At 37.8% G+C, this 26,666-nt stretch overlaps 3 protein-coding genes across 9 annotated transcripts; 2 read left to right on the top strand and 1 right to left on the bottom strand.

Moving 5' to 3' along the window:
• Nucleotides 1-3,832: 3,832 nt before the first annotated feature.
• LOC103978159 (ER membrane protein complex subunit 7 homolog) lies at nucleotides 3,833-9,434 on the bottom strand. Its single transcript, XM_009393862.3, has 7 exons — nucleotides 9,234-9,434; nucleotides 9,100-9,143; nucleotides 7,055-7,163; nucleotides 4,813-4,876; nucleotides 4,608-4,724; nucleotides 4,414-4,522; nucleotides 3,833-4,149 (listed from the first exon to the last, which is right to left on the bottom strand). Exons 1-7 carry the CDS (start codon nucleotides 9,305-9,307, stop codon nucleotides 4,085-4,087), a joined length of 582 nt encoding a protein of 193 aa, XP_009392137.2. The 5' UTR covers nucleotides 9,308-9,434; the 3' UTR covers nucleotides 3,833-4,084.
• A 971-nt stretch (nucleotides 9,435-10,405) lies between these two features.
• LOC135607350 (phosphoenolpyruvate phosphatase-like) lies at nucleotides 10,406-17,582 on the top strand. Of its 5 annotated transcripts, none has more exons than XM_065099109.1 (11): nucleotides 10,411-10,617; nucleotides 10,717-10,826; nucleotides 11,012-11,212; nucleotides 13,025-13,225; nucleotides 13,767-13,878; nucleotides 14,341-14,564; nucleotides 14,872-15,010; nucleotides 15,629-15,849; nucleotides 16,667-16,788; nucleotides 16,884-17,045; nucleotides 17,125-17,582. In XM_065099109.1, the coding sequence occupies exons 2-11, from the start codon at nucleotides 10,779-10,781 to the stop codon at nucleotides 17,177-17,179; spliced, it is 1,485 nt and encodes a 494-aa protein (XP_064955181.1). In that variant the 5' UTR covers nucleotides 10,411-10,617; nucleotides 10,717-10,778; the 3' UTR covers nucleotides 17,180-17,582. The 5 variants fall into 5 exon arrangements, with proteins under 5 accessions (XP_064955185.1, XP_064955181.1, XP_064955182.1 ...); XM_065099110.1 differs by having other exon boundaries at nucleotides 10,717-10,901; XM_065099112.1 differs by having other exon boundaries at nucleotides 10,412-10,617; nucleotides 10,717-10,919.
• A 2,565-nt stretch (nucleotides 17,583-20,147) lies between these two features.
• Nucleotides 20,148-24,745, top strand: LOC103978157 (putative chloride channel-like protein CLC-g). 3 transcript variants are annotated; one of them, XM_009393857.3, is made up of 7 exons: nucleotides 20,148-20,544; nucleotides 20,658-20,858; nucleotides 20,930-21,107; nucleotides 21,780-22,042; nucleotides 22,478-22,747; nucleotides 22,979-24,098; nucleotides 24,429-24,745. In XM_009393857.3, exons 1-7 carry the CDS (start codon nucleotides 20,318-20,320, stop codon nucleotides 24,588-24,590), a joined length of 2,421 nt encoding a protein of 806 aa, XP_009392132.2. In that variant the 5' UTR covers nucleotides 20,148-20,317; the 3' UTR covers nucleotides 24,591-24,745. The 3 variants fall into 3 exon arrangements, with proteins under 3 accessions (XP_009392132.2, XP_009392134.2, XP_009392135.2); XM_009393859.3 differs by lacking the exon at nucleotides 24,429-24,745 and adding an exon at nucleotides 24,241-24,407; XM_009393860.3 differs by lacking the exon at nucleotides 24,429-24,745 and adding an exon at nucleotides 24,181-24,321 and having other exon boundaries at nucleotides 20,149-20,544.
• The last annotated feature ends 1,921 nt before the right edge of the window (nucleotides 24,746-26,666 follow it).

The following is a 26,666-nucleotide window of genomic DNA, read 5'->3' as shown; positions in this document are numbered from 1 at the left end:
GGATGGGGGCGTCGTATATATACACGAGGCCGAGGAGAGAGAAGGGTTTGGCTATAGCCGGAATGGGGCAGCGAATCGGAGCACGTCAGCGTGGATGTTCTCGCGGAACAATTGACGCGAGGAATGACTCTTCCAACGTCGACGACCTGGCCCGCCCACCAACCAACCTTCCTTCTCATGCGATACAGAGCGGGCCCCACGGTGGGGTCCACTCAAGAAAAGAGAAAAATTGTTACGCTGACAAAATTGGGTAACTTTCGTGTTTATCTCGCGTTAATTAAATTTTAACACCGACAACCCTCGAAACCTTATAAATTGCACATGTCATGTTGATCAGCAATTAGCAGTCTCACAGTCTGCTTTCATTCCACGATTTCTAATCTTTGCAAGGGTGTATTTGCAAAACCTCCGTCATCAAGAACGCGAAACGCGAGGGATCGAAGGCGAGCGATCCGTTGATCTGCGGTTCCAAATCTAACATTAGCCGTCGCATTCAAAACGGACGGTGGAGAAGGCCTCACTTAGCTGCATCAAAACCTTACACCCAACCAACTAGCCAAATGTAGACGAGGTACGGATGAATCGGGGTGACGTGCGGCGGCTGCCTCTGTACGATCGCGTGCTCGCTCTTCGCGGGAAGGATAAATAGAATATCCGTCGAGAAGCAACAAAGATACCCGACCAAGTACGCCACCGATAGAGGATCGGGGCCCACGTAGACGGAAGCAACGGCGAGACGTGGGTGCCGTCGAGTCCGGGTGAGCGTAGTTCTGTCCCCTGTTTTTGGCAGGTCCCGCTCGACCACAGCTGGCGCCGTTGGAGAGTTCGGCATTCGCGCTGGAGGGATAAATAATTATTAGATTAATGCAAATAATTTTGGTGATTTTTCGTCAATTCAAAATGCAAACAATATTTAATGCTCAAATATAATATTTATAGTTTATCCGTCGAAAGCGTATCCGATCAAACGCATTTCTATGCTTTGAACGATGGTAATGTCAACATTGTGAACTCGTTCAAGGCGACCAAGTCATGCGTCACATGTGGTTCGATCAATATGACAACCTCAATTAAATTAAGTGATGTGATCTTTTGCTTGCGAGGTGGGAACACATTAGATTTGCATGATACAAAGATGACTATCTTAAGGCACTCTACTCTAATTGGTATTTTAATTAACCATGTGCCACATGTTCATCATTTGTTATGTGCTTCCTCCATTTGCATAGGGAGAAAGAGACGGGCATGACATGTGATGTGTACCGAATTGGTCTCCTTCTTTCTACTCATCTTTTTGATCAAGTCAATCTACCTTCCTCTTGTGAATTCAGAAACACGAAAAATAAATTTAATGTAATGGGAAATTTCATGCCTTGGATGTCATGCATGCATGCGTGAATCATTTGGAGGAAGCAACTCAAAAGGTAATGCGATGATGATAATGGAGGCGATATCTACCAACTTTCTTGTGGAGATGAAACCAATAATTAATGCGTTAAGTGTCTTTAAAGAGAAAACCTCTTTCCACTAATGTGATATTTGCATGGAAAGGACGAAACTATAAATATAAATAAAGAATTGAGTCTATCTCTTAAAGCATGTGATGATGCTTATAATTTGTATGCAAGCATGTTCGATTATACAATTGAACATATGTGAATGATTTTTATTTATTTTGGCTCATGTGAACTCATCATGTGAGATGACCCGAGAAAGTAGTGATAGAAAGAAGACACAAATAATTGTGTTGTGTATTGGTCTTTGTCTCCTCCTCTTCACCTTAGGGAAGTATGTGATATAATACAACACAAGTATTGCAAATCGTTCCCACCCACCGACATCCTCTAGTGAGGCCTCAAATATATATTGTATGATGATTATTAGATGATAGTTAGTTCATGTGATTTCTTTTTGTAATTTGAGATGATAGAATTTTAAATACCTATAATTGGTCAAGTTAGATTTGACCATTTTTATCGAGAAATATTCTTTATATCGGGAAGAAGTCTTGTTTTATTTATATATTTATTACTATTATTATTATTAATATTCTAAATTAAAGTTTAATGTATTTATATACTATTCTCGAATCTAAAAATTTTACATATACATTTTCATTGTTAATCTCATCACCTAACTATCATTTGGTTGTTAGTCGAAACTTTAGATGACATTAATATCGTCTAAAAACCATATTACGATTATAAGAGAATTAAGAATTAAAGTACAAATATATAATTTTTAAGAAGAAGAAGAGAGAGAGTGTATATATAATTGATTGGTGAGTGCAATGGAGGAGAGAGATGAGATGTTGCTATCGAGTGATCTAATAACAGCTCGTAGGTTTCTGTCGTTTGATGTGTGACATGCATCCGACCCTATTATTATTATTATTTTTTGTTTTTCTAGGTGGCATAAAAATGTCTTTTTCTTTTTTTTTCTTTTATTACTTCATTATGCCAATGGCATATTATTTATAGGATTCTGAGTTCTTCGCAATCATAAGAACAACAATACGATTGGGTCTTCTTTGCTTTATTATCGTCAAACCAGCTGTACTATAGAAGCAAAATGAGATTGAAATATAAGATTCTGCAGTACAGTCTTTAGATTTCAGTTTACATGTCAATTAAAGGACATCACATCAAAAATGAAATTAAACTGGTTGATGGTTGTTGATTTTATGCTTTGAATATTATATATATATATATATATATATATATATATATATATATATATATATATATATATATATATATATATATATAGTTGGATTTATAAAAATAGAATTGACACAAATTTAAGTGGATTCAACCATGTGTGTGTTAGTGAGATTCTCTTGAATTGAATATATGCACAATAATTGTTGATGTGGGAGATGATGACTCCATGAAGAACATTGCCAAGGTTTGGGGTGATACTGTTCTTTCCTCCTCCTTTTTTTGTACACTGTACTTTACATTTAGCTAGTAATGAGAGTTTGGTGACCTCTCACCTCCCATGCATGCTGGCTTGACAATGGAGGATGGCCAATCATGGGGGCTGCCAAGCTTCATGTGGTTGGGTTGGGTGCTCAGTTTCCACCCCAATCGAGCTAGTAGTCCTTTCACCATCATGACAAGGTTCATGCACATGTTGTACACCAACCTTGACGTGGCCTTTAACCTAGAGGCTTCTTCTTCCCATACCTCCATTTCTCCACATGTGAGAGATAGATAGCACAAGGGAAGCTTTCATCTTGTGACCAAACTTTGTCACGATATAATGTTCCTAATATTTGTATTGGGAACTCAAAAATTAGTCATATTTAGAAAAACACAAATTCCATCATCTTATGTTGTTGTGCCTTGGTTCAACCAAAATCCAGTAAGGTCCAACATGGAACACAAGATCTATAAAAAGCAAAAAAGGAAGAAGGCATATAGGTTAGGCCAACCTGGTAAGTTGTAACCCCCACCATATTCCAATGTGGCTTGGCTTGCTGGATCAATCATACAAAGTACATTTAGCATAAGAAACCATTTTTCCATGGTATTCTTCCAGATACACAAGTAGGGCACACAACAGGGTCCCATGGGGCCATGCCTCAAGTGATTCCTATCTCAATAGATTAACACCATTCAATTTTTTTGGTAAGTCAACCATGACAACAACTGGAGAATTCTTGGGGGCACTAAACAATTGACCATCACAAGCAATTTCATTTTCTACCTTTCAGTCAACTTGATGAACTAATTTGTCAGCTGATAATGGATAGAATGATCGGACCATAACGGAAAGAGCAGAAGAAATGCTACTGTCATGAATGATCAAGAGAAAGACAACAGCTCTGTGGGGAGAGAATCAAATTTGCAGCAGTTCATCATTGCAGTCCACATGGAACATAACTAATTTAAGGTACCATCATCATGTGTGTACGAGGACACAATAGAATTACACAAGTGACAATTCATAATCTGAGTTTGACAAAAGCATTTGGTTCTAAGCCTCACAAAAATCTAAGCCTCGCAAAAAATTCTTCCATGATTCTTGGCTGCCGATTCATCATCGTTATCCACTTATGGCAGATGCTATATTCTTCATCCTAACTGCTCCTAGGCAAAAAATTAGTCCTCATTTCCTCTTGTGCCCGCCTTATTTCTTCAGGATCTAATGCAAAGACAAAAATGAAGTTGACAACATTTAAGTAAAATCAAGTAATCGAATAATTTGGTAAAAGTGAATAACATGATGGTGGGCGATAAGAGCAAATAACATCAAATACTTCGGTAAGATCAAGAACATGTGTGCGAGAAAAAAAAAGGTTTTAAGAGTTTAATGGCTCACAATTTGTTCACAAAAAGAACAAAATACAGTTCGAACTCTTAGTTAGAAGCATCATGGAGGAGATAAATTGCATGAATAATATGTTACCCATATTCTCCACCAGTTTAGGCATGACGAAAATAACTAACAGCATGAAACCCATCATCAAGCCCATAGGACTTTTCAAAAATGACATTATTGAAAAAGGTTCCCTTATCTGCAAAACAATGATGGGCACATTAGTATGAGTTCAAAAATAATGCATGAGAGACGTATAGCTTGTAAGTACAACCTTAGCTCACCCCATAATACTGCTCTTCTCTTAAAGGCTCTAAAATCAGCTCTTGCAAAGCCTTCCTATTTTCGGTCAATGCTGCCTGGATCTTACCAGGGAATCTGGCACTAATATCAACACGAACCTAGAGACATAACAAGAGAAAGTAAGATATAAATCTCCATCAGATCCTAGGAAAAATGAAAAGAGTAGGGAAGGAGAAGAAAGCTTACCGGTGAAAAGAAATAACCTAATGCAGCCACTTCAATCAAATGAGTCCCAGCAGGCACATTGTGACTTACAGATTAAGGAGAAGCACAGATGAGCACCATCTTCGGAAAATTTTCACATCTCACTTAAAATATTGATAGGAGAATCATAAATGGGAAGCAGTAAGATGCAAGATACGTTGTTACTCAGTAAAATGATACCCAAATAACAGTAGAGAAATGTAAGGAGTTGCACATAGGCATATCTCTTGGCTCTGGTAGGAACTATAACATGGTAACTATAACAAAAGCAAAATGACCATGCTTTTTCGTGCTTGGGTTTGTATCATGCAAAGGATTGTGCAATTGCTATGAATTATCCAACCAAAACCACATCATAGATAATCTGAAGCAAATTCCCAATGTCTTGCTTAGATATCCTTGACATCCTACTTACTGTCTGGTGTTTGCTTCTTCCAGTTTCTCATCTAACAAATTCAGATATGTCAGAGTTGTAAGGAACTAAGGTACTGCATATATTAAAAAAAAAAATTCAAGGAGAAAGGCTATAAAAGCTTCTCACATTGAGGAACATGGAGATCTTGCATTATTGAGCACCATCTGGAGCCCACAGTCAATCCTGCTCATTGCATTCTTCCACATGTTTTAAACCTTAATGATGTCAACCGAGTAGCTAATCCAAGTCCGTCAGATAAGCGCTAACCAATAGAATCTACCTTCTACATACTCTTTAGAGACTCCATTTGACACCTAAATTCAAATGGTCTTTCCATTGTTAATGCTGTAGAAGGCGTTATTTGGCTTCAACACCTGTATAACATGAGTAACATGCTTATAACTTGCTAAGTTATATGACAGGCTGAAAGACTACCACATCTACCCACTGTATGATTCCTCCACAAGGCAGACGTATTGCACCTTAGAACATTTAATAATCTGATCATATTATGTTCTTATAAAGTGCTCTAACCAACCTCTACACATACTTCAGAAGGAGACCTCTTTATTCATCCTGATCAAATGCGTGTTCTCTCTTTTTATGCAAGCTTTGTAATTCATCTGTCATCTTAAGGGAGTTTTGAAAATTTTATTTCAAATCGAGACACAAGCTAGTCAATTTCCTAGTCTCCAACAGAACATGATTTATTTGACCATGCAGCCTGTTAATCTAGACAACTCACTCGAATCTCACTTTATCTTTCCCAAAATGGAATCAACATTTTCATCATATATTTAACAAGATTGGCTAAAAATGCCCGATTTTAAGCTAAAGCTCAAGAAAAAATTCAGATATTGACTTACCATTTTTAATCAACTATTAGGCAAAAAAGTATTCACCCTGAGAACAACTTTAGTGTCATTGCCCTCATTCATGATAACCTTTTCAGCAAGCGTGCTCCAAGAAGTACTCAATCTGTCTTTCACATGGAAAGGCCATGTGCTAGAAGGGATGCATTATGCAAAGTGTTGATAGTACATAAAGACATCTTTCAGCAAAACTAGATGTATTTACTATTCTCATGAATATCATAGGACTTTGTATACATGTAGAATTGTAAGAAATGCAGTCCTCTATGCTACAATGTTAGTCATCTTCTCATAAGATCTCTGTCAACCAGATACAGAGGTAAGTCAACAAGATGAATCATTTGAACATGAGTTCTCAAATCCCATTAGAAATTTTAAACTACTTCTTTGACCAAAGTGGATACATTTATTACCTCATACCATTTACTAATTTCTTTCATTCGCTCAAGTTGCTCCCTTCCTGTATATCATGTCACCTTCAACCAAACATAATAGCCACAAAAATCACAGCATAAGATGTCAGATAAATATTGAGTGAAGAATCTAGACTTCAAAAATTAAAAATAAATTAACATACATAGAACTGTATCATGTGCGGATGTGATTATTTGTCCATATCTATATTCAATTATATTGTAAAGTTGTTACCTAATATGCCTGATGAGTCAATCTAACATAAAATTTCTATGCACTTTAACATTTTATTTTCATAAAAAATAAAAGGATAAAAAAATTAAATAGTAATTCAAATTAATTGAGTATTAGATCTACTGTAAGATATGCAGCTTGTGGATATTGCTGGAGAAAAAGCATTACAAAAGGAACTACACTTACAAAAATGTCTATCTCAAAACATTAATGAAGCAACATGTACAGAAACTTTTTAGTCAAAGGAAATAAGAAAAACCAGCAAAAAGAAAAAAGATTGATAGGATACAATGTGAAATAACCATCCGCTCTAACAAATGTGACATTCTGACCATCGTTGAGTATGATTTTGGCATTTAAAAGTTTTGAAGAAGCACCAAAACCCTTGGATGTCATACCTATCAATTCAATCTACTGGTTAGTTTCATATTAAATATAGGAGAAGAAAACAATTGAGCATAAGATTTTTTTAATATACAAGAACCATGAAAAGAATCAAGAATGTGGGAACTAATTAGCTCTATGCACAGCAATGAAATGTCAAATAAAACGGGCAGACCAACTACACAAGATCTGTGGAGAGTCAATTTAGTATTCACAGTCTTACCTTTATATTCAGCAAGGTTGTTTTCATAACAGTGAAATGTCAAATGCAGAAACAAAATAAAAAAGGTATCTACCAACGTTAAAGTTTGAAATACATACTACTTAAGGTTGCTTTATCTTTCTTTTATAGACTCTCAGTAAGCACTTTTCTGCTGAAGTCTTGTGGTATCTGTCACCAAACATTTCATTTCAAAATGATACATATTAATCGTTATAAAATAGATATTCTTAAAGCCCATGTTTCATATTAAAAGAAAAAAGCTTTTCAATTATACATTTTTATTTAAGACTGCATAATACATTGTGGACATAAAATTTAGCCTATTACTCAAAATAACATAGTATTGATTATTCGAATTTTTAACATTATCTAAATAACTTTATATGAGAAGGTTTCATATAAAGACACAACAGTTCTTCAAGACCAGAAGAGAGCACTTATATAGCTGTACATCACAAGCTTTAAGTGCCCCAGTCCAGCTGGGCACCGTCATGATAAATTAAGCCAGTGTCGGTCATGTTTCTATGCATATACCTGGTTTTATGTTTGGCCATGGGAGGCACCATGCATCACTGTGTTGTGTTGAGCCAGATGCGACACTTCATGCTATGATACATAGCACCTTAATCCATGATACAATGTAAAATTGAACTTTCATAATGATCTTAACTAGATATGCATTCCAACAGGCAAAAGGCTAGATCAATTTAAATGATTTGATACTACTAAACAATAAAATGGCACTGCAGAAGAATCATCTAATGATCTGCTAAGTCTACAGTGAAGAAGTATCATTTGGAACTAGCATCCTATCAATTTGGTTTGACATTCGATAGATCATGCTTAATTACTTTTTGAAGTGGTGTGTAGTCATGCAGTCAGAGCATAAACTATGGAACCAAATTTAGTTTAAAGTTCAGAATCTCATTAATGAGTTCAACTAGGTTCTAGAGATTACTTTTGTTTTCTTAGATGCAGATCTCCTTTAGTTGATGTCAATTTAATATTAAAAGTATCATGTTTGGTTGGGGATTAGGCTAATATAGGAATCCTTCCCTTTGGTCACCTATGTTTTGGTTGTCTGCCATATCATTTTCTTTTACTTATAATCCTAAAAGATTGAATATCTTACTAAAGACCTCGTGGTGGAAACTTCTAAGAAGGAGATTAGTTGATTAACTTTACATCCTCTTTAAGCCATAGGGTAATTCTAGTCACACAAAGCAGATCAAGCCTGTCTCTAGTTAGGGAAGAGTATAATGGTTTTCAAAAGAAGAGGGGGAAGGAGGTTATACATAAATTTCAGTAGAAGATAAACTTCCATTCCACATTGGTCATATTTTCTCATCTTTTCTCTCTACATATGTCTACCATCTTCAACTTCAGTTATCAGATTTTATCTGTGTTTCAAACAGCATCCCGAACTAATATAAATCGAGCATCTAAAAAATCCACTTCAAACATATGATCGGAATCACCAAATACATCAGATGCAGCAAACCAACTGCAACAACATAATTACCCAAACACTAGATTGCTTCCACAAGATTTAATCTTTATATCCCAGCATCACATAACAACACGTCGAAATCTACTAATGGCCGTAAATTAACATGCTTTAACGGTACATATCACCTCACGAGATTAAGTCACGCTGGAGCAGAAATTTAATGAATATTAATACGAGGAAGAGGCAAGAAATTATGAAGAAAACATATTGATTTCACCTTCTACCTTCACGCGACCCGTGATCGCGTACCCATCGCCAGAGCTGAGGCATCCATCATAGAAAACGTAAACAACAATATCTTTCTATGCTCTCGATTTGCGGATTAAACAAGAAAGGTTTCCAGAAGGATACCTGGAAGGAGCGGCAAGGGAAGAAGGAAGGAAGTTTGAGACTAAAACAAGGAAAAGAAGAAGAGCAAGCTTCATCGAGGAGACGACGACGATGAGGCTTGCCGCGGATCTCTTCACTGCCGTTCGCGGCCGAATCAGGAGATGTTGCGCGACGACTCTCCGGGTTCCCTCGCGTTCGATTCGAGTCCCAAATACGCCTCTCTCTCTCTCTCTCTCTCTCTCTCGTGCGCGACACGTGATAATTTCCCACCTACATTGGGTTAATTAGTGGGTCTATCCAAATCCAACTCGAGCCAAATCTTGAACCGAACCTACATTGCCCTCACAACTAAACCTAACCCCGTCGAATCGAAACGAAACGAGTCTTGACCCAGATTGGACCAAACCATCTCGAACTCGACTCGGACTTGACCCAAGCCCAATTCTGCCCCAAATTTAAACCCTAATTCCAAATGCAGTTTGTTTTGTTTGAGTTCTGGAGTCCACCTCACGACTGAGTTCTTCAATCAATTTTGAGATCGGTCTTGATGTATGAAAAATAAGAAAATAATACTCGTCTTTTAGTGAAAGATCATGACAATATTATAATCAGCTTGAGGATGTCTTAATCAGCTCGATGCCGTGGCAGGACGTCTGTTGCGGCGTAACGCTCTCCGAGGTGGTTCGGTGTTGCGTGACACGAAAGTTTGGCGGAACCCATCTGATCACCTCAGTGTGACTACCGTCGGTCAGCTTAAAAACTTTGCGCGGAGAATTCTATCGAACTGTTGCAGCGACTGCCCTCCCGAATATGCAATTATACATTCCTTTATCATCTATTCAAGAGGAATATTCTACTTAGAATATATCATCCAACCTACATGAAGTTATTTCGCACAACAGAAATAATTTTTTGGACGCAAGAAATCCTGAAAATGGAATTCATCGCATGTGCCGGAGTTATCCTCACCGGAGAGTGACCGGATCGAACCCAGATCAAAGGAAACAGCAACCGCAAGAGCCAACGGCTTCCATCAGTGTCGCGCCACTTGCATTACCAAAATGCCCCAAGACTGTCATGGCCCTCGCGTCTGCTCGTTCGAAGAAACAAGACAGCCACGCATGGAATATCATCAAGAATGCGGGGGTATATGTGGAAAAACGGGTGACTATCCTACCCTGGAATCTAATTTCTCCACAATATTCCGCCCCCAAACCCCCAACCCAAATAATTGAGAACCGGGGAAGAAGCTCCTCGTTCACTCCGCCCCCCGGATTCTTGATCCCATCCCGCTCTCGCCGTTACCCAAGCCGGTGGATGGCGGCGATCTCGGCCGCAGTTGTCGCCCGTTTGGTGCTCTGATCCTCTCTCTCCTCCTTCCTATTCTTGCCTCGGATCTGTGCGCGTAAGTATTACTGGCTCCTCTTTGATCTTTTAAGGATTGGTTCTCTTTGGATCTTCCTGTTCTTGTTCTCGATTGTGGCCCGGTGCAAGATGGTACTAGGTTTTGGTTTCCGGAGAAATGTGATTAGGTTTTGCGTTTTTGGGTGTGATCTGGGGGAGTTTATGGGCTCGGGACCGAACTCGTCACCATTCCTGAACCAGATCAGCAGGGTTCGTGGCTTCTCGGGGAGTTCTTGTTTTTGGGAACCCTAGCAAGGATCATGTTCTTTGCATGTGGAGATGATGGTTTGATTTGTTGCAGTCGTAATTACTAGGAACGTCAGTACTTGTAATTCTTGATGCAAAAGCTGCTTGTTCTCAGTAAAGACGGCTAATACGGATTCTCATGTTTTCAGGTTGAAGTCCGAGCCAATTTATTGAAGAATATGGGTCTTTGTACCTGGCTACTCTTCATATATCTTATTCTTATATGCTTTGTGGATGATGTCCTTTCCGGCCGTACAAGTTCTTTTATGCGGTCTGAATGGCCTTCTACTGATATCCCTCTAGATAGTGAAGCGTTTGTAGTTCCAGGAGGTTATAATACTCCACAGCAGGTACGCCGATTATGTTTCGGGGAAGCACTTAGGGTTGGATGGATCACATAAAATAAATTTCTTAATATTAGTCAACACCTAATCAATTTAGTCACCTGTGTTCCGTAAGTTGTCTTGTGCACATATTATGTCTCAACTTGTAACTTCTGTCTAGCTTAATCTTTTAATACCGTGACTGACTTTTTGTTGTAAGGTCTTCTGACCCCTTCCTTTTGTTGTATCTTCAGTATGGCAAATAGTGTTATTCTTTTGAGTATCAAAATGCTATGCTAGGCTTCTCCAGAAAGCATAACATGACACTGTTTAGCCACCTTGTCAGAATTATGGTTTGAATTTTTTTTCTTTAAGTGTATTTTCTTCATAATTATTTAATGTAGTACATCAAGTTGAAATCCAAATCCATATATATTTTAAATTTCTTTAAATGAAAAATCACTGTTTAGTCTGTGTGGTCCCTAATAATTCAACTTAGAAGATACCTGATAGAAGGCCGAACCTGATTTTTGTTGATTTTAATCGATTGGTTATCATGCTTTTTCTATAACACTGCTTGCTATAGCCATTGCTTTATTAGAGCTTTATTTGGAGGAAAACTTAAGGTATGCCTTCACTCATTCATATTATATCCTTCTTGCTTGATTTTGATAAAGAAACACAAGCCCCCGGATTTGGATGTATTACCTGGACCTTCAATTCCTATGCCTTAGATGCTTTTGCATCTTTAGACAAAGATTAAGATATAGTCATGAATAAACTTGCATGGCTGACGGTTTGGTGTTATCCGTGTTCATGTGCTATTTGATGCTATTCTTTCTTTTTCCCCATACCTTTTTAAAATATTGCTGCGTGGCAAAACTTTTTATGACGAGTTACCCCTTATAGCATTTGTAAGTTTATCTTTCTCCTGTGGTGGACTATCAAAAATGGATTAGTTAATTAGTTACTGAGTTAACTGATTCTTAATCATTTACCTGTCGACATGTCTTACTTGGCCTATATACATTGCTTCAGCCATTGTTTTTGACATTCAGAGTTTTGTGCTTTAAAGATGATCCTTGTATAAGACACTTTCAAGGGTAGAAGCATAGGATTCAAGACTATTTGCAACTTTTTGATCTCATGTTTATCCAGGTGTAACAAAAATATTCTAGTAAAATTTGCCAGAATCAGATTCCTAGTAAGTATCAAAGTTGAGATAAGGAGAGTAGGCATAGCAGTGCAAAATATGGTTACGGAAGCCTGTTGTTATCTGCTTCAAGGGAGACACATGGGGATGCATGTGGAGGCCCTAGGTTGTTTCTCAAACCTAAGGATTATGGGCGCCCATTGTCTATAATGAAGCTTTGTCTAATTCTAGGTTCTCTGATGAAATTATTGTCTTAGTTCAATTGAATAATTGCAAAATTATGTTTAAATTGAAATTATGCCTTTATCCTCTCTTGGTGGTGATGTATGAAACACACAAATGTTAGTAGTGTTTGCCTAACATGCACCTAATCCAACTTGGTCTTTCGTTTAATTCCCTTTACAAGATCTTCATCATTGAGGACCATAACAACAAGAAGCCATAATGTTCTAGATATTTGAGATCGGTTACATGGATCTATTGTTGCCATTGAGCTTTGTAAATATGTCAAGGACTAACAGATATAATGTATATGATAGTTCAAGCATCAGGTTGCATGCAGTTGATACGTTGAATATGCAATTTGCAAATATGTTTAACTAAAATGCAAGCTTGATTTGCTGAATTGCCAAAATCTTGAGTTTCATAAACTATTTCTTATTTTGTCTGAGTTGAATTGTGTTCAGGTCCATATTACTCAAGGAGACTATGATGGAAAAGCTGTGATAATCTCTTGGGTCACAGAGTCTGAAACTGGGACTAGTGAAGTTTTATATGGGACAGAGGAGCATAAATATGAACAGATAGCCCAAGGGACGACAACAAACTATACATTTTACAATTATAAATCTGGATTTATTCATCACTGCCTTGTGGATGGACTGAAGGTACTGATATATCATGTTGAAATATGATAAAATATTTAGTGACTGAGATTATGAAATTCACAAAGACGTACATATAATTTATGACATATAGTCAACATTCTAAGTGCTGGTTTTAGATTTATATGTAGAAGTAAGAGGTACATGATTGCTTAGAACTGGGAATACTAACTTTTTAAATGATTTTTCATTACATTTTATTACAGCATATATTCAAAGAATGGTATGCACAAATTGAGGATATCAGCTATTATGGTTCTCTTTAAATTTCATTATGACTATGTTCTTTAACCTATGGAAATCAACTGGCCCTAATGTCAACAAGGATATCTTTTCTGAGGCCTAAATTGGAAATCAATTTTCTTGGATAATTTTAAGACCAAAATTATGTCATGTTTTAGGACATGCTGCACTTAGATATGTTAGATTCAATATCATAGTATATTTCTGATGAGTTTTTTGAAATGATAGTACTATAGAACCAAAAATAGATGAATTTTGGTTCTGTATGGAAACTGACACTGCTGTGGATTTTCATTTGTAGTACAACACAAAATATCACTACAAAATTGGAACAGGTGCCTCTGCTCAAGAATTCTGGTTCCAGACTCCTCCTGAGATTGATCCAGATGTTCCATACGTATTTGGCGTTATAGGTAGGTTATTTTTTCACTGTGTTATCCTATCTATCTTCATAAGGGTTCAGTTTGTACCTTCAGGTGTGAAAGAATCTAGTCTTGTTGGACATGTATTCAAGATGAATTGTCTTAAAGTGAGCAACATTCTAATTAGACCTTTTCATGGTACAATTATTCTATTAGGAGGTCTGTTAATGAATACATTTAAAATTAGGATTCTTTGCTGATGTTTTTACTATTTAGTATTTACTACAAATGTCCATGAGGCACCTTGGTTTACTTTATACAGTTGGCATTACTTGCGTACCTTAATGTTCTTCAACTCCTCTGAACTGCCAAAATTATTAGATAATTCAAATAATTGACAAAGGCTTTTTTACCTTTCACATTAAACTATGCTTCCATTACTTGTGGAGTTATGTAGATATATACAGCTTAATATTCTGGAGTGATTATTTATGTATTATTCTTTACCACCAGGTGATTTGGGGCAAACATTTAATTCACTTTCCACTCTAGAGCATTATATGGAAACTGGTGGTCAGACTGTCTTATTTGTTGGAGATCTCTCTTATGCTGATAGATATGAATATAATGATGGTGTTCGTTGGGATTCATGGGGTCGCCTTGTAGAAAAGAGCGCTGCATATCAACCATGGATTTGGACTGCTGGAAATCACGAAATAGAGTACAGACCTGATTTGGTAACTTATTATATTCTTAGACACTTCCAATCAACTAAGATCTCTCCTGTGCTTGTGTTTGTGTATTATTATCAAGATCTTCCACCAGGTTCTTGGTATGTTGGAGCATTTTGTTAAAGATATCATGACAAACTGATGCAAGAGTTGCTCTATTATTATTATGTAGTGAAAGTTTCCAAGATCAATTTTTTTTGGCTTTTTCAGTAAATATAAAAATATTGTTATAAATTGAAATGTTTTAAAAGAGATTAATTACTTAAAGACTTTTGACTTTCACACTGGTTTTTTTTTTTCTTCATGCAACCAGGGAGAAGTTTCTACTTTCAAACCTTATCTGCACAGATATGTGACACCTTATGTGTCCTCCAAAAGCAGTTCTCCCCTTTGGTATGCTGTTAGGCGTGCATCTGCTCATATTATCGTGCTTTCAAGTTATTCTCCATTTGGTATGTCTAACTTGTTTCTCTTTACATGCATCGTTTATTGTCAGGGCAAGAACTTGCAGTTTTTAAATTTTGTAGATAAAATTAATGGTAGATCAGAAATAATTAACCCATTGCCAGGCATGAGAAGTCATGTTCATGTTATCAATAATAACTTTAGGGTTATTTGCCTCTGTGGATGCATTAACCATTCTTATTCACTTGCACAATTTATGATGGCAATAAATTTTTTGTTGCATAATATTATTACAGGAAGTTCTTTACACAGGCTTTCTACTTGTTTTGATATCTCAACAAGTCTTTTATATCTTTATTTCTCACTCATTTTTGTATTCAAGTTTGGCTATTAGTAGTGATAAATTATTCCTTGGTACTGTCTAGAGAAGTGTTCCTGATCTTTTGTTGCATTTTCATTTAACAGACCATGCAGTTAATGAGTTTCATATTACTGTGTAATGTCTTTTCTAAAAATGTTGTATCTGAATCACTTAGATTATCCCAATGCCAGATCATTTTATAGTTAAGAGCTTCACCTTTCCAATGTCTCTTAATTTTGTTTAGTTATTTCTTGAAAGTGAATTCTTATGGAGTTTTGGTCCTTTATATGTGACCTTTAATCAGTTAAATATACTCCTCAATGGTTTTGGCTGCGAGAAGAGCTGAAGAGAGTCAACAGAGAAAAAACACCATGGCTGATTGTTCTTATGCACGTCCCATTGTACAATAGTAATGAAGCACATTATATGGAGGGTGAGGCCATGCGCGATGTCTTTGAGAGTTGGTTCGTGCATTATAAAGTTGATATTGTGTTTGCAGGCCATGTGCATGCCTACGAGAGATCGGTACTTTCTTTTTCCACATCTGTGGCTGGATGATCACTACATGCATGTATTTGATGTAATTGCCTTGGACTGTCCAAATTAGTTGATGATAGTTACCTGCTGTCCTTGTGTTGTTTTTTCTTTTCTTTTGCACTAAGAAAGAGAGTGATGTTTTGTTTTTGAGGGTTTAACCACATAGTAATGTTTCTCCTTAAGATGGTTTTGATGGCTATCTTCATGAACTAGGATCGGTCAGCATCTTATAAAATGATGTTTCTTGGCATTTGATTTGCAGATAGTGCAATTTTTTTATACATGTGGTGCTTATTTTCCATTATAATCATCAAACTTCTTCTGCATGCTTGAGTATCAAATTGCAGATATGCTCACAACTTCAATGCACGTGAATAATAGACAGTGTTTTCCAGTTGTACCGAATTATCGTTTCTGTCATTTAGTATGATTTATGCATGTATAGTTGGCTATCAACTACCTGAATCCCTTGATTTGGTTACTCTCATAAAATTGTTAAATTTACAATATGTTATTGCTTGCTGAATGTGTATTTTCAAACTTACATCTCTTGGTTCTGTCAGACTTAATGCCATCTGTTTAGTCTTCCTAAACTAGAACGTTATGCTTGTGAAGATTGAAAATATGGAGGTATCTGGTTCTTTATAAGTGTAGTGTTCTCTAGACTACCCTAGTTGAAAATACTATGTTATTTATTTGTTGTACCTATTGACATTCTTTGCTAGTTGTTACTCATTTTGTTCTAAATTTGTATTTCTTGTTTCTTTCTGTGGATATACACTAATCATATTCTGATTGATTGTAGTATCGTGTTTCGAATATGAACTACAACATAACATCTGGTAGCCGTCATCCTGTTCCTGACAAATCAGCTCCTGTTTACATAATTGTTGGTGATGGAGGAAATCAGGAAGGTCTTGCTGTAAGGTCGGAAAAGAATGTTGGACAAAGAATTCTATAATGTTTTTTTTCCATATTAGCTGTAATGATTTTAACATGTTCTGCATGTCCTAATTTTATAGGTTTTCTGACCTGCAACCTGACTACTCTGCATTCCGGGAGGCGAGTTATGGGCATTCGACATTGGAATTGAAGAATAGAACGCATGCATTTTACCATTGGAACAGAAACAACGATGGAAAACATGTACTGACAGACCATATTGTATTTCGTAACCAGTACTGGTGGGTGCATTTGGGTACTCGGTTAGTATTGCATTTTCTGCCAGTTACCAACTAATGCCAGGAAATATGTGTTTTGCAGGGCAAGCAATACGAGGAGGAGAAGACTGAAAAAGCACAGGAAGTTTCCAAGTTGAACCAGCTTCATTGCCAAATACGGAGACCCCTTCAACGTGCTGGCATGATTTGCTTTGCGGCGGGGGAAGCTAACAAGTCTTTTGCTGTATACATAGTCAATAGCTCAACCAAAACGATGGGCGGGAGTGTTATGTTGACCATAAAAAGAAGAAGAGAGGATCCAAACTGCCCTCAGAACAAGCGAGTAGCATATTTATAATGTTTATGCGGATGGTTGTTGCTTTTCCTTATTTTTTTACTTTTATTGGTGCATGGTTCGACTGTGGTCAATTCTCTACGTGTTGGCTAATTTACAAGCACCAAAGTGATGTATCATCTCAGATTGGACAGAAAACTGATGTTCAATTTTTTTCTTCAAACGGACCACAGCCAAGCTATAAATTATAGTCCAACTTTACAGTATTGATATATTTAGTGATAGACCAAGACCTTGCTATAAATGGGACAGTAGTATTCAAATCTGCACGGGTAAAGGCCAACATATTAAAAAAAAAAAAAAGACTGTCATTAATGCTCGACATTGCCATCAGAGTATGTGTTTTGATGTCAATAACTAGTAGATTCTATTTATTTCGATTGGTAAGACTAAGATTTGAAACCTTGATCACAACAAATGGATCTGCCATTCCTAATACATCCATCCATTGCAAGCAAGTCGACCGGCAGAGATGACTGTCACACCACAGGAAGCGGATTCGGTCTCGGTTCCTTTCCAGGAAACCAAAAGAAAAAAAAGACACAAACCTAGTCATTAGAGAACTGGTTTAGAGAACTGGTTGTTCATCCCAAAAGACAGAAAAAAAGAGAACTTTTGATCAGCAAAAGGATTAGAGAACTGGTTGTTCATCCCAAAAGGACAATACATTGAAAGCCTCACCGTGTAAACGAACTGATGCAACAATGGATAACTTGCAACTGTGGGAGAACCTAGTCAGCTAAACCGTCTGATCTCCAAGTCGAAGTTGCAACACAGCATCGTAAAGTGTCCGCAATTTTATTAGCTAAAGGCGCACGCAATGATTGCGGTGGGGCTTTCTTCACTCTCTCGGTCAGACAAGGTAATAAAATACTGATGCCTTTGTGCCATCGGCCTTCCGTCTGTCTCGTAATCAATTCTACCGAGACAAATTTAGACTGTCAGCTCGTCAGGTGAGTGTGCGGCCTACGAATCAGACCCCGGCCACACCTCACCTAAAACTTTAGCAGTAGGTGGAAGAAAGGCGACTGTTCATACCCGCCCGCCTCTACGAAAGCTAATTCAAGTATGCATCCTTGTCATCAATATCCATCTAAATCTTCATATATTTTACTTACTGTTCTTCAAACTTATTTGTAATTCTAGAAATATAGAGAGATAGAGAAGAAAGCTGATGACGGGAAGCATGGGCCAGTGCAGCTAGGGTGGCTAACTCAGGTCACATCAAATGTGCTACGTGGATCCAAACGATAGGCTCGACTCTAAAGTCCAAATTAATTGTCGTTTGGGTACGTAGCCAAACGGGTGGGGATACATACGATCGATCCTTAGTGGTAATTTGTAAGCATTTGAACTAATTGTGTCTATCCATATGGCTGTCACCACAACTACAACCTAAACTCGAATCACATGCGTGTCCATATGATATGACCAAATAAACCTCTCTCCCTGATAATAATACATCATGGCACCGAGGGCCACATACAGCACATCGATTTCACGTTTGATCCATTGTGATTCCGTCGTCGGCTTAGTTGTCTGTCATCATCAAATTTCATTGCGATTCAGTCAGAATAATTTTCCCTGATAACTCGATTTATTATTCCAACGTTATTAACCGGAGGTGGGCCCCGTTTACACGGTGGTCCCCCCGACGACGTCCTCAACCACCGATCGATGGCTTCAACGTGGCACGTCGTACTGCCGCTGGCGGTACCAGCAGTAACAGACAAAAATCTTCTGTTCCGACGCGACAGCGACTCGTGTCCCTCCGACAACTCATCCCATGTGCTCTGCTGTCCTGTTCACGACGCCGCATAACGTGTTCCGCTTCGAATCGACCGACTTATATGCCAATAACAATTATTATGATCGTCGTCATAACTTGGAAATATAGTTTTGAATCTAACTTGGAAATCTGGTGTATGTTAACTAAGTCAATCTCATATCGTACGCCTGCAACCGATGTGGGTCCGCCATGATTGCTTGATCACCAGCATTCCCTCTACAAAATAAATTAAATTAAGGTATTTTATTTTCATTTATCCTTTCAAATTTTAAGTTTGTCGAAAACATATTTATATTTTTAATATAATATAAACATATGTAGGGCGATTGTTCGAAAAAATGTTTTCTTTTTTAATTTTATCGGATGACATCCTTATTTTTAAAATTCTCAAACTATCATCTCCTATTTCTAATGTTTCAAAAATATCCCTTTAAAAAAGTTATCATTTTTTCTGTCCAAATCTAAAATTTAGTGTGGATTGGTTTTTATCTATAAATTATTGTATAATATATATTTTTAAATACTATATAGTATTTTTGATGTCATAGTGTTTTTGAAATAAAAAACACTATATGGTGTTTTTTTTTTAAATATATAATTTTTTAAAATATTATATAATATTTTATGGATAAAAATAATTCACAAAACATAATATTTTTTTAATACCCATATATATATATATATATCCCTTTAAATATTAAATACTTTTCGTATATATTCACTGCTGGCATCCATCCAAAGTAAGTTGGGTTAATGATTATTAATCATGATATTTAAAAGACATTAATATCAAATAAAATTATATCAATACAATCAAATGGCAATAGAAGATTGACGATAAGGATGTATTTATAAATTTTATGGAATTTTGTAGATAAATTGGAGAATAAAATATAGATATGATAAATCACAAAATAATAAAATAATAGACAATATTAATTAGTCAGCAACTCAATCACAGGCCAAGAATGCTTTCTGGCCTCATCCCCTCATCCTTGTGGCATCCGAGGCCATCGGAACGACGGCCGTGATCGAGTGGTGTTCCAATCACTGTCACGGCTGCCTCTCTCTCTCTCTCTCTCTCCATTCCGTCACTTCTCTCGCCAACTCCATTCCTGTCAGACTTAGCTCTCTCTCTCTCTCTCTTCAATCATGGAGACTGCCGCAGACGTTGGGGAAGAGGAGATGTCGCCGCCGCGATCGTCTTTAGTGTCGGATGATTACGAGGATGTGGAGGAGGTGGAGGAGCAGGGAGGAAATCTAAAGGAGCCGCTTTTGGAGCACCATCCCATCAATCTCCGGCGCCACGCGCCCAACAACACCTCCCAACTCGCCATCGTCGGCTCCAACCTCTGCCCCATCGAGAGCCTCGATTACGAGTCATAACTCTGTCCTCCGTCTCTTCTGTTCATCCCTGTCCTTGGACTGATTGTTTGGTGTCTAAAGATTGGAATTATGCTTCCTGTTTCCTGTTGTGTTTTTGGGTGTTTAGGTTGATCGAGAACGACCTCTTCAACCAGGATTGGAGGAGCCGAGGCCGGGCGGCCATATTGCGGTATGTGTTCCTCAAGTGGACCTTCTGCCTCTTCATCGGCATCGTCGCCGGCGCTGTTGGATTCTTCAACAACCTTGCGGTCGAGAACATCGCCGGCTACAAGTTTTTCACTGTCTCCGACTTGATGCTCGCCAATAAGTAAGCCAAAATTGAGGTTTTCTCCCTATCTTTACCCGATGCATCGAATCAAATGAGATTCTTTTTTGAAGGTATTGGACAGCGTTCTGGGTGTTTGCCGGTTCAAATTTGGCCCTTTTACTGTTTGCGACGGTGATCACGGCCTTTGTTTCGACCGCGGCAGGCGGGTCAGGAATACCGGAGGTGAAGGCTTACTTGAATGGGGTGGATGCTCCTGATATCTTCTCGCTTCGCACCCTTGTTGTAAAGGTGAGATTTTGATACAGCCTTGATGATTCTATCGTAGCAGGTCCAAAAGTATCTGAGTGCTTCTTTGGTGGAAGAAACTAGCTGAATAGCTGTATCGAATTAGATAGTACTTTTGTGAACTTGTAATTCGGAACATTACTTGACGACATAAACATAATTAAGAATCGTACTGCAAGGACAAACGGTGTCATGATTTCTTCTAGTTTCCTGCTCTGATAATTCTCTCTTAATCAGCTGTATTCGCTTGAGAAAAGAGTCTTGAGGAGTTTGCTAGTAGGCAAGTTTGGATCTTTCGACCTATACTTGATGATAACAAAAATAGGGTAGAGAGTTAGAAGCAATATGATGATTAAGCACAAATTGCTCATTTTGATCAAAGAATCTTTCATTGCATTGATCCTAGTGAACTAAAACACAGTTCATGCCACCTGCATGCTTGATTCATGCAAATCTGTAACTCAACTGATATCAGCTCAGGTTTTATCAATTTACAACCGCTTCAATAATTTGTTGATCGTACCATATTCTTGTCTGGAAAATTGTCTCTAATTATCAGTTAACTTCCATGTTGTTCAAATGTTTGTGTGACTATTCCTTAGCAATTAAATCTTGCTAGTTAAATGATTTTCACTATGATGAGTGTCTGATTCATCCTTTTGCATCAAATGGTAGATTGTAGGTATGATTGCTGCTGTATCATCTTCACTCCATGTCGGCAAGGCTGGCCCCATGGTGCACATCGGTGCATGCATTGGGGCTATAGTTGGACAAGGTGGGTCCCGCAAGTACGGCATGACATGCAGATGGCTACGTTACTTCAAAAATGACAGAGATAGGCGTGATCTTGTTACCTGCGGCGCTGCTGCTGGTGTTGCTGCTGCTTTTCGTGCCCCAGTTGGGGGTGTTCTATTTGCTCTCGAGTCATTGTCTTCATGGTAAGGGCATATGGTACAATTTTTGCTGTGTGATCTAAAAAATTTCTTGGTTTGCTTTTCTTTCTTATATATTCTTTAGAGAAAAGAATCAACTTCTGATTTTGGTCTCTGGCAAATTAAGCTTCATTTTAGATTCATTTATGATTTCTCCTTGACTGGAAATGTGACTTTAATTTTGATTCTTAACCATTCATCAGGAATCAAATCCTTGGAAATAGTTTCCAGTTCCTCAATAACACACATAATTTGTATTTCGCTTGACTGGAAATGCAACTTCTCTTTTGATTCTCAAGGAACATATTTCTATTACCTGCTAATATGCTAAAGCAAACTTAATTTTCATCGATAGATACCAGATCTTTGAACTATTACTTCTGTTAGAAGTAAGATCTATTTGTGTCTTCTCATAATTGAGACACGTACTTTATATCACAGGTGGAGAAGTGCCCTGATATGGAGAGCATTCTTTACAACAGCTGTAGTTGCCGTCACACTGCGTGCACTGATTGACATCTGCGAAAGAGGAAAATGTGGGTTATTTGGGAAGGGCGGGCTGATTATGTATGATGTTACCTCAGATACTATTACGTATCACATTGCCGACTTACCTCCAGTGATCCTCCTTGGAGTAATTGGGGGAATATTGGGAAGTCTATACAATTTTCTTATGTTGAAGGTTCTTCGTGTATGCAGTCTTGTTAACGAGTACGTGTCAATTTGTTCTCTGTTTCTTTTTTTTTTCCACTTTCTTTGTGTTACCATCATCTTTTATGTGTTGTTTTTATAGCTCATCTCCTATAGGGCAAAATGATTAGATTGCAGATCCATTTTTTCTCCTGAATCAATTCAAATAATATTTCAGGGTTCTTGTTTACTTGTTTTTATTTGGTAGAAACAGGGCTCTCCTTCTAAACTAGAAATCTTCTGTGTTTTCAGGAAAGGACGTGCCTACAGGTTGCTTCTCGCTGCTACGGTGTCCATATTTATATCTTGTTGTCTGTTTGGGTTACCATGGCTGGCACCCTGCAGGCCTTGCCTGAAAGAAGATTGCCCCTCTATGGGTCAGCCTGGCAGCTTTAAGAATTTCCAGTGCCCTCCAAATCATTACAATGATCTAGCTAGCTTATTTTTCAACACCAATGATGATACAATCAGAAAACTCTACAGTAGTGAAACGAATGATGATTTCCAGAAGTCCTCTATCATGCTATCCTTTGTTGCCTCCTATGTTCTTGGCATCTTAAGTTATGGTGTTGCTGCACCTTTCGGTCTTTTCGTGCCCATCATCTTAACTGGTGCAAGCTATGGACGTCTTATTGGAATGCTAATGGGGGCGAACTCAAATCTAGATCATGGTCTCTTTGCGGTCCTTGGCTCGGCTTCCTTTCTAGGTGGAACAATGAGGATGACTGTGTCTGTATGTGTCATTATACTAGAATTGACCAACAATCTCTTGTTGCTTCCCCTTGTTATGCTGGTTCTCCTGATATCCAAAACTGTGGCTGACTCCTTCAATCCCAACATCTACGATCTGATTCTGAAATTGAAGGGGCTTCCTTATCTTGAAGACCATGCAGAACCATACATGAGGCAGCTCACAGTCAGTGATGTGGTCGCAGGTCCTTTGAGAACCTTTAATGGTGTCGAGAAGGTCGGTAACATTATCCACATATTGAAGACAACCGGCCATCATGCATTTCCTGTGATCGACGAACCACCGTTTTCTTCCTCTCCTGTACTGTATGGCCTCATCCTCCGTGCACACCTTTTAAGTCTATTAAAGAAGAAGTGTTTTCTGCCGACGTGCACTCTCTCAAGTTTTGATGCATCAAAGCAATTTGTGGCTGATGATTTCGCTAAGCGCGGATCGGGGAAACATGATCGCATAGAGGATATCGAGGTGACAGCAGAAGAGATGGAGATGTACATTGATTTGCATCCATTTACAAACACATCACCTTATACGGTGGTTGAGACGATGTCACTGGCAAAAGCACTCACACTTTTCCGCCAAGTGGGCTTGAGACACCTCTTGATTGTTCCGAAGTCCTCTTGTGTAAGTAACTCATCCTGAATTTGTTCTCTGTTAATCAGTAATATAACTTGCATCTGTATGTGTTGCCAAACTTTTAATGCAGATGCTAGCTTTATAGATGATGTGGATGCTTATGTATGCCTCCCCTTCACTTCATTGACAGTATCAAACCAAACTAATCAGCAAGCAGCAGCAATTGAGTGAAGGGAGGAACAGTGGATACTTGCGTCCACATTCAATAAAAAAAAAATCATATATGATTTTCTTGACAACACATTTAAAGAATGCTTTGCATTAATCACATCTGCTTTTGCTTCTTAATCCGACTAAACCTTTTCTGTACAACTGCAGAGGGCGCCGGTGGTTGGCATCTTGACGAGGCACGACTTCATGCCAGAGCACATCTTGGGTTTGCATCCGTTCCTGGTGAAAAGCAGGTGGAAGAGACTGCGATTTCATCAATCGACCTTGACTAGATTCTTCAGGACTAGTTTGATGTGGGCTTGCTCTTAAGGTGTTGTATAATGGAAGATGTTTCATTTTTTCACTCGAAACATGTAGTCCTACAAACCTCTGATTCGATGCATTAAATTTATTTTCACAATTGTGTGTTCTGTAAAAGCTTGTAAGATGTTGCTCATCGACGAATACACTTCATTTTTTCTTAAGATGTAATCCTGCAAAGCGCTGGTTTGAGAGCAAGCTCAGTGATGTAGAGAGGAAATTGGATTTCTTTACATAACAGAATACGCTTCATTTTTTCTTAAGATGTAATCCTGCAAAGCTCTGGTTTGAGAGAAAGCTCAGTGATGTAGAGAGGAAATTGGATTCTTTGCATAACAGTGGTGCAGAGTCCAAATGAGACCATCTCGATCTTTACCTTGTGAATCTGCCTTTGTACTTTATTTAGTTACACTATTGGTGCTTTGCATGATCTTATTGTAGCACGACAGCTTTGTTATGTTTATGTGCTCATATATTTGATCGATTGGCAAAGGAGCTCACGTACATATTAAGTATTATCAGACATCCATTACAAAGTTACATTGCTGTGCTCAATTACAGTGGTAAAAATTTTGACAGTTTTATCGTAAAGTTCTAAGCTCTAATCTCGTATTCGTCATATTATATATATATATATATATATATATATATATATATATATATATATATATATATATATATATATAATATTTACACGACTTTATTAATAGAGAAACAAAAAAAGGTTAATCATTCTTCTCCTAATATAGGCCCACTTTGTTATTGTCATTACTTTGAGATCTACAAAAGCATCTAATGACACAACACCAACTTTCAAGTATCTTTTCTGACCATCACTCATGATTATTTTATTAGAAGATTGATAGCAGTAATCTCTAATAAAATAATAATAAATTTTACTACTCAGAATCCCTCAATTATCAATCTTCTTTTTTTTTTTTCATTTTCACAATCCCTTATTTCATATGTTGAAACTCTAGGTATATCGATGTCGCTCGATGTCACTCTATCATCTGCTCGATATTACAGTTCATCTTGTAATGTCGAATGACACTCGACACTCAATATCACTAAAAGGAAGACTTTACTCTCATGATACTATTCCATCATCTGATACTATTTGAAGCCCTCTCGATATCATTTGTCATTGCTCGATAACCCGACACAAGTGAATAAGGATGCAGTCCGATACCACTCCAACAACAGGGGAAAATAATAATAATAATAATAATAATAAGAGAAAAAAAAGCATTTACCTTCATTTAAAAAAATATCTTAGGATTATTAAAAAATCGTAAAACTAGATGGTAAATAGCAAGAAGGCTGTCTGTCAATAGAAATCTCCTTCTCTTTTCACCGTCCTCCGCTTAAGAAGTTTATCTCTCTTCCATGACAACAAAAAAAAGGAAGAGAGAGAGAGAGAGAGAAGAATGTCTCTTCTTCTCATCTCTCCGAGAGAAGAGGGAGTGGTCCGAACGAGAGGCTCCCTGTGACAAAATTAAACATGAAGATACTCTCGTCCTTAGTCCATCGTGAATTCCTCTTCTTCTTCTTCTTCTTCCCTATCTCGAGCTTGCGAAGCTCGCTTTAATTCCCAAGATGGAGTTCTCTCTGATTTGAGCAGCAGTGTGTGGATTGTCGGGCAACCCGTGATTCCCACTTAGCCATCTTGCGGGTCCCACACAAAGGATCCAACCTGCAGAACGCGACGACTTCCCCGTCAAACCCCTGAGCGAGCTAGAGTTCCCATGGTATCACCCGACCATGGCCAACTCCATCCATCACTGTATCAACGGATGGCCTCTATCTATTCGAGGCAACAAACCCACGATGGCCCCGACAGAAATCTTCGTTTTCGTTAGGCTCAAATTAGATTGCCCGTTGAACTTGATCATTCCACTCGCACAAGCCTTAGTTCGAATAGGCCAGCCTCGCCGGACCCTAAAACAGATTGTTCATCGACGCTAATTAGCTCCAAAGATGATGCAAGTCTCCCAAAGATCCGGCACAATGCGAAATGAACAATATCAGTGGTGTCTCGCTCTGATTAAATAACAATTTTGGTGTTCATTTTTAGATGTTCTT

This window comes from Musa acuminata, chromosome BXJ2-3, assembly GCF_036884655.1.
Source record: "Musa acuminata AAA Group cultivar baxijiao chromosome BXJ2-3, Cavendish_Baxijiao_AAA, whole genome shotgun sequence".
Lineage (NCBI taxonomy): Eukaryota > Viridiplantae > Streptophyta > Magnoliopsida > Zingiberales > Musaceae > Musa > Musa acuminata.
Note: the sequence above shows the minus strand (reverse complement) of the source record. Positions and strands in the feature narration are given on the sequence as shown.

Coding starts and splice junctions, on each gene's coding strand:
- LOC103978159 (XM_009393862.3), bottom strand. CDS start 9,307: ATGAAGCTTGCTCTTCTTCTTTTCCTTGTTTTAGTCTCAAACTTCCTT. Junction 4,877..7,054: donor GCGGATGGTTATTTCACATT/GTATCCTATCAA, acceptor TTAATCTGTAAG/TCACAATGTGCCTGCTGGGA. Junction 4,150..4,413: donor TAAACTGGTGGAGAATATGG/GTAACATATTAT, acceptor TCTTTGCATTAG/ATCCTGAAGAAATAAGGCGG.
- LOC103978157 (XM_009393857.3), top strand. CDS start 20,318: ATGGAGACTGCCGCAGACGTTGGGGAAGAGGAGATGTCGCCGCCGCGA. Junction 22,043..22,477: donor CTCGAGTCATTGTCTTCATG/GTAAGGGCATAT, acceptor TTTATATCACAG/GTGGAGAAGTGCCCTGATAT. Junction 24,099..24,428: donor TTGTTCCGAAGTCCTCTTGT/GTAAGTAACTCA, acceptor GTACAACTGCAG/AGGGCGCCGGTGGTTGGCAT.
- LOC135607350 (XM_065099109.1), top strand. CDS start 10,779: ATGGGCTCGGGACCGAACTCGTCACCATTCCTGAACCAGATCAGCAGG. Junction 13,226..13,766: donor GCCTTGTGGATGGACTGAAG/GTACTGATATAT, acceptor TTTCATTTGTAG/TACAACACAAAATATCACTA. Junction 16,789..16,883: donor CAGGAAGGTCTTGCTGTAAG/GTCGGAAAAGAA, acceptor CTAATTTTATAG/GTTTTCTGACCTGCAACCTG.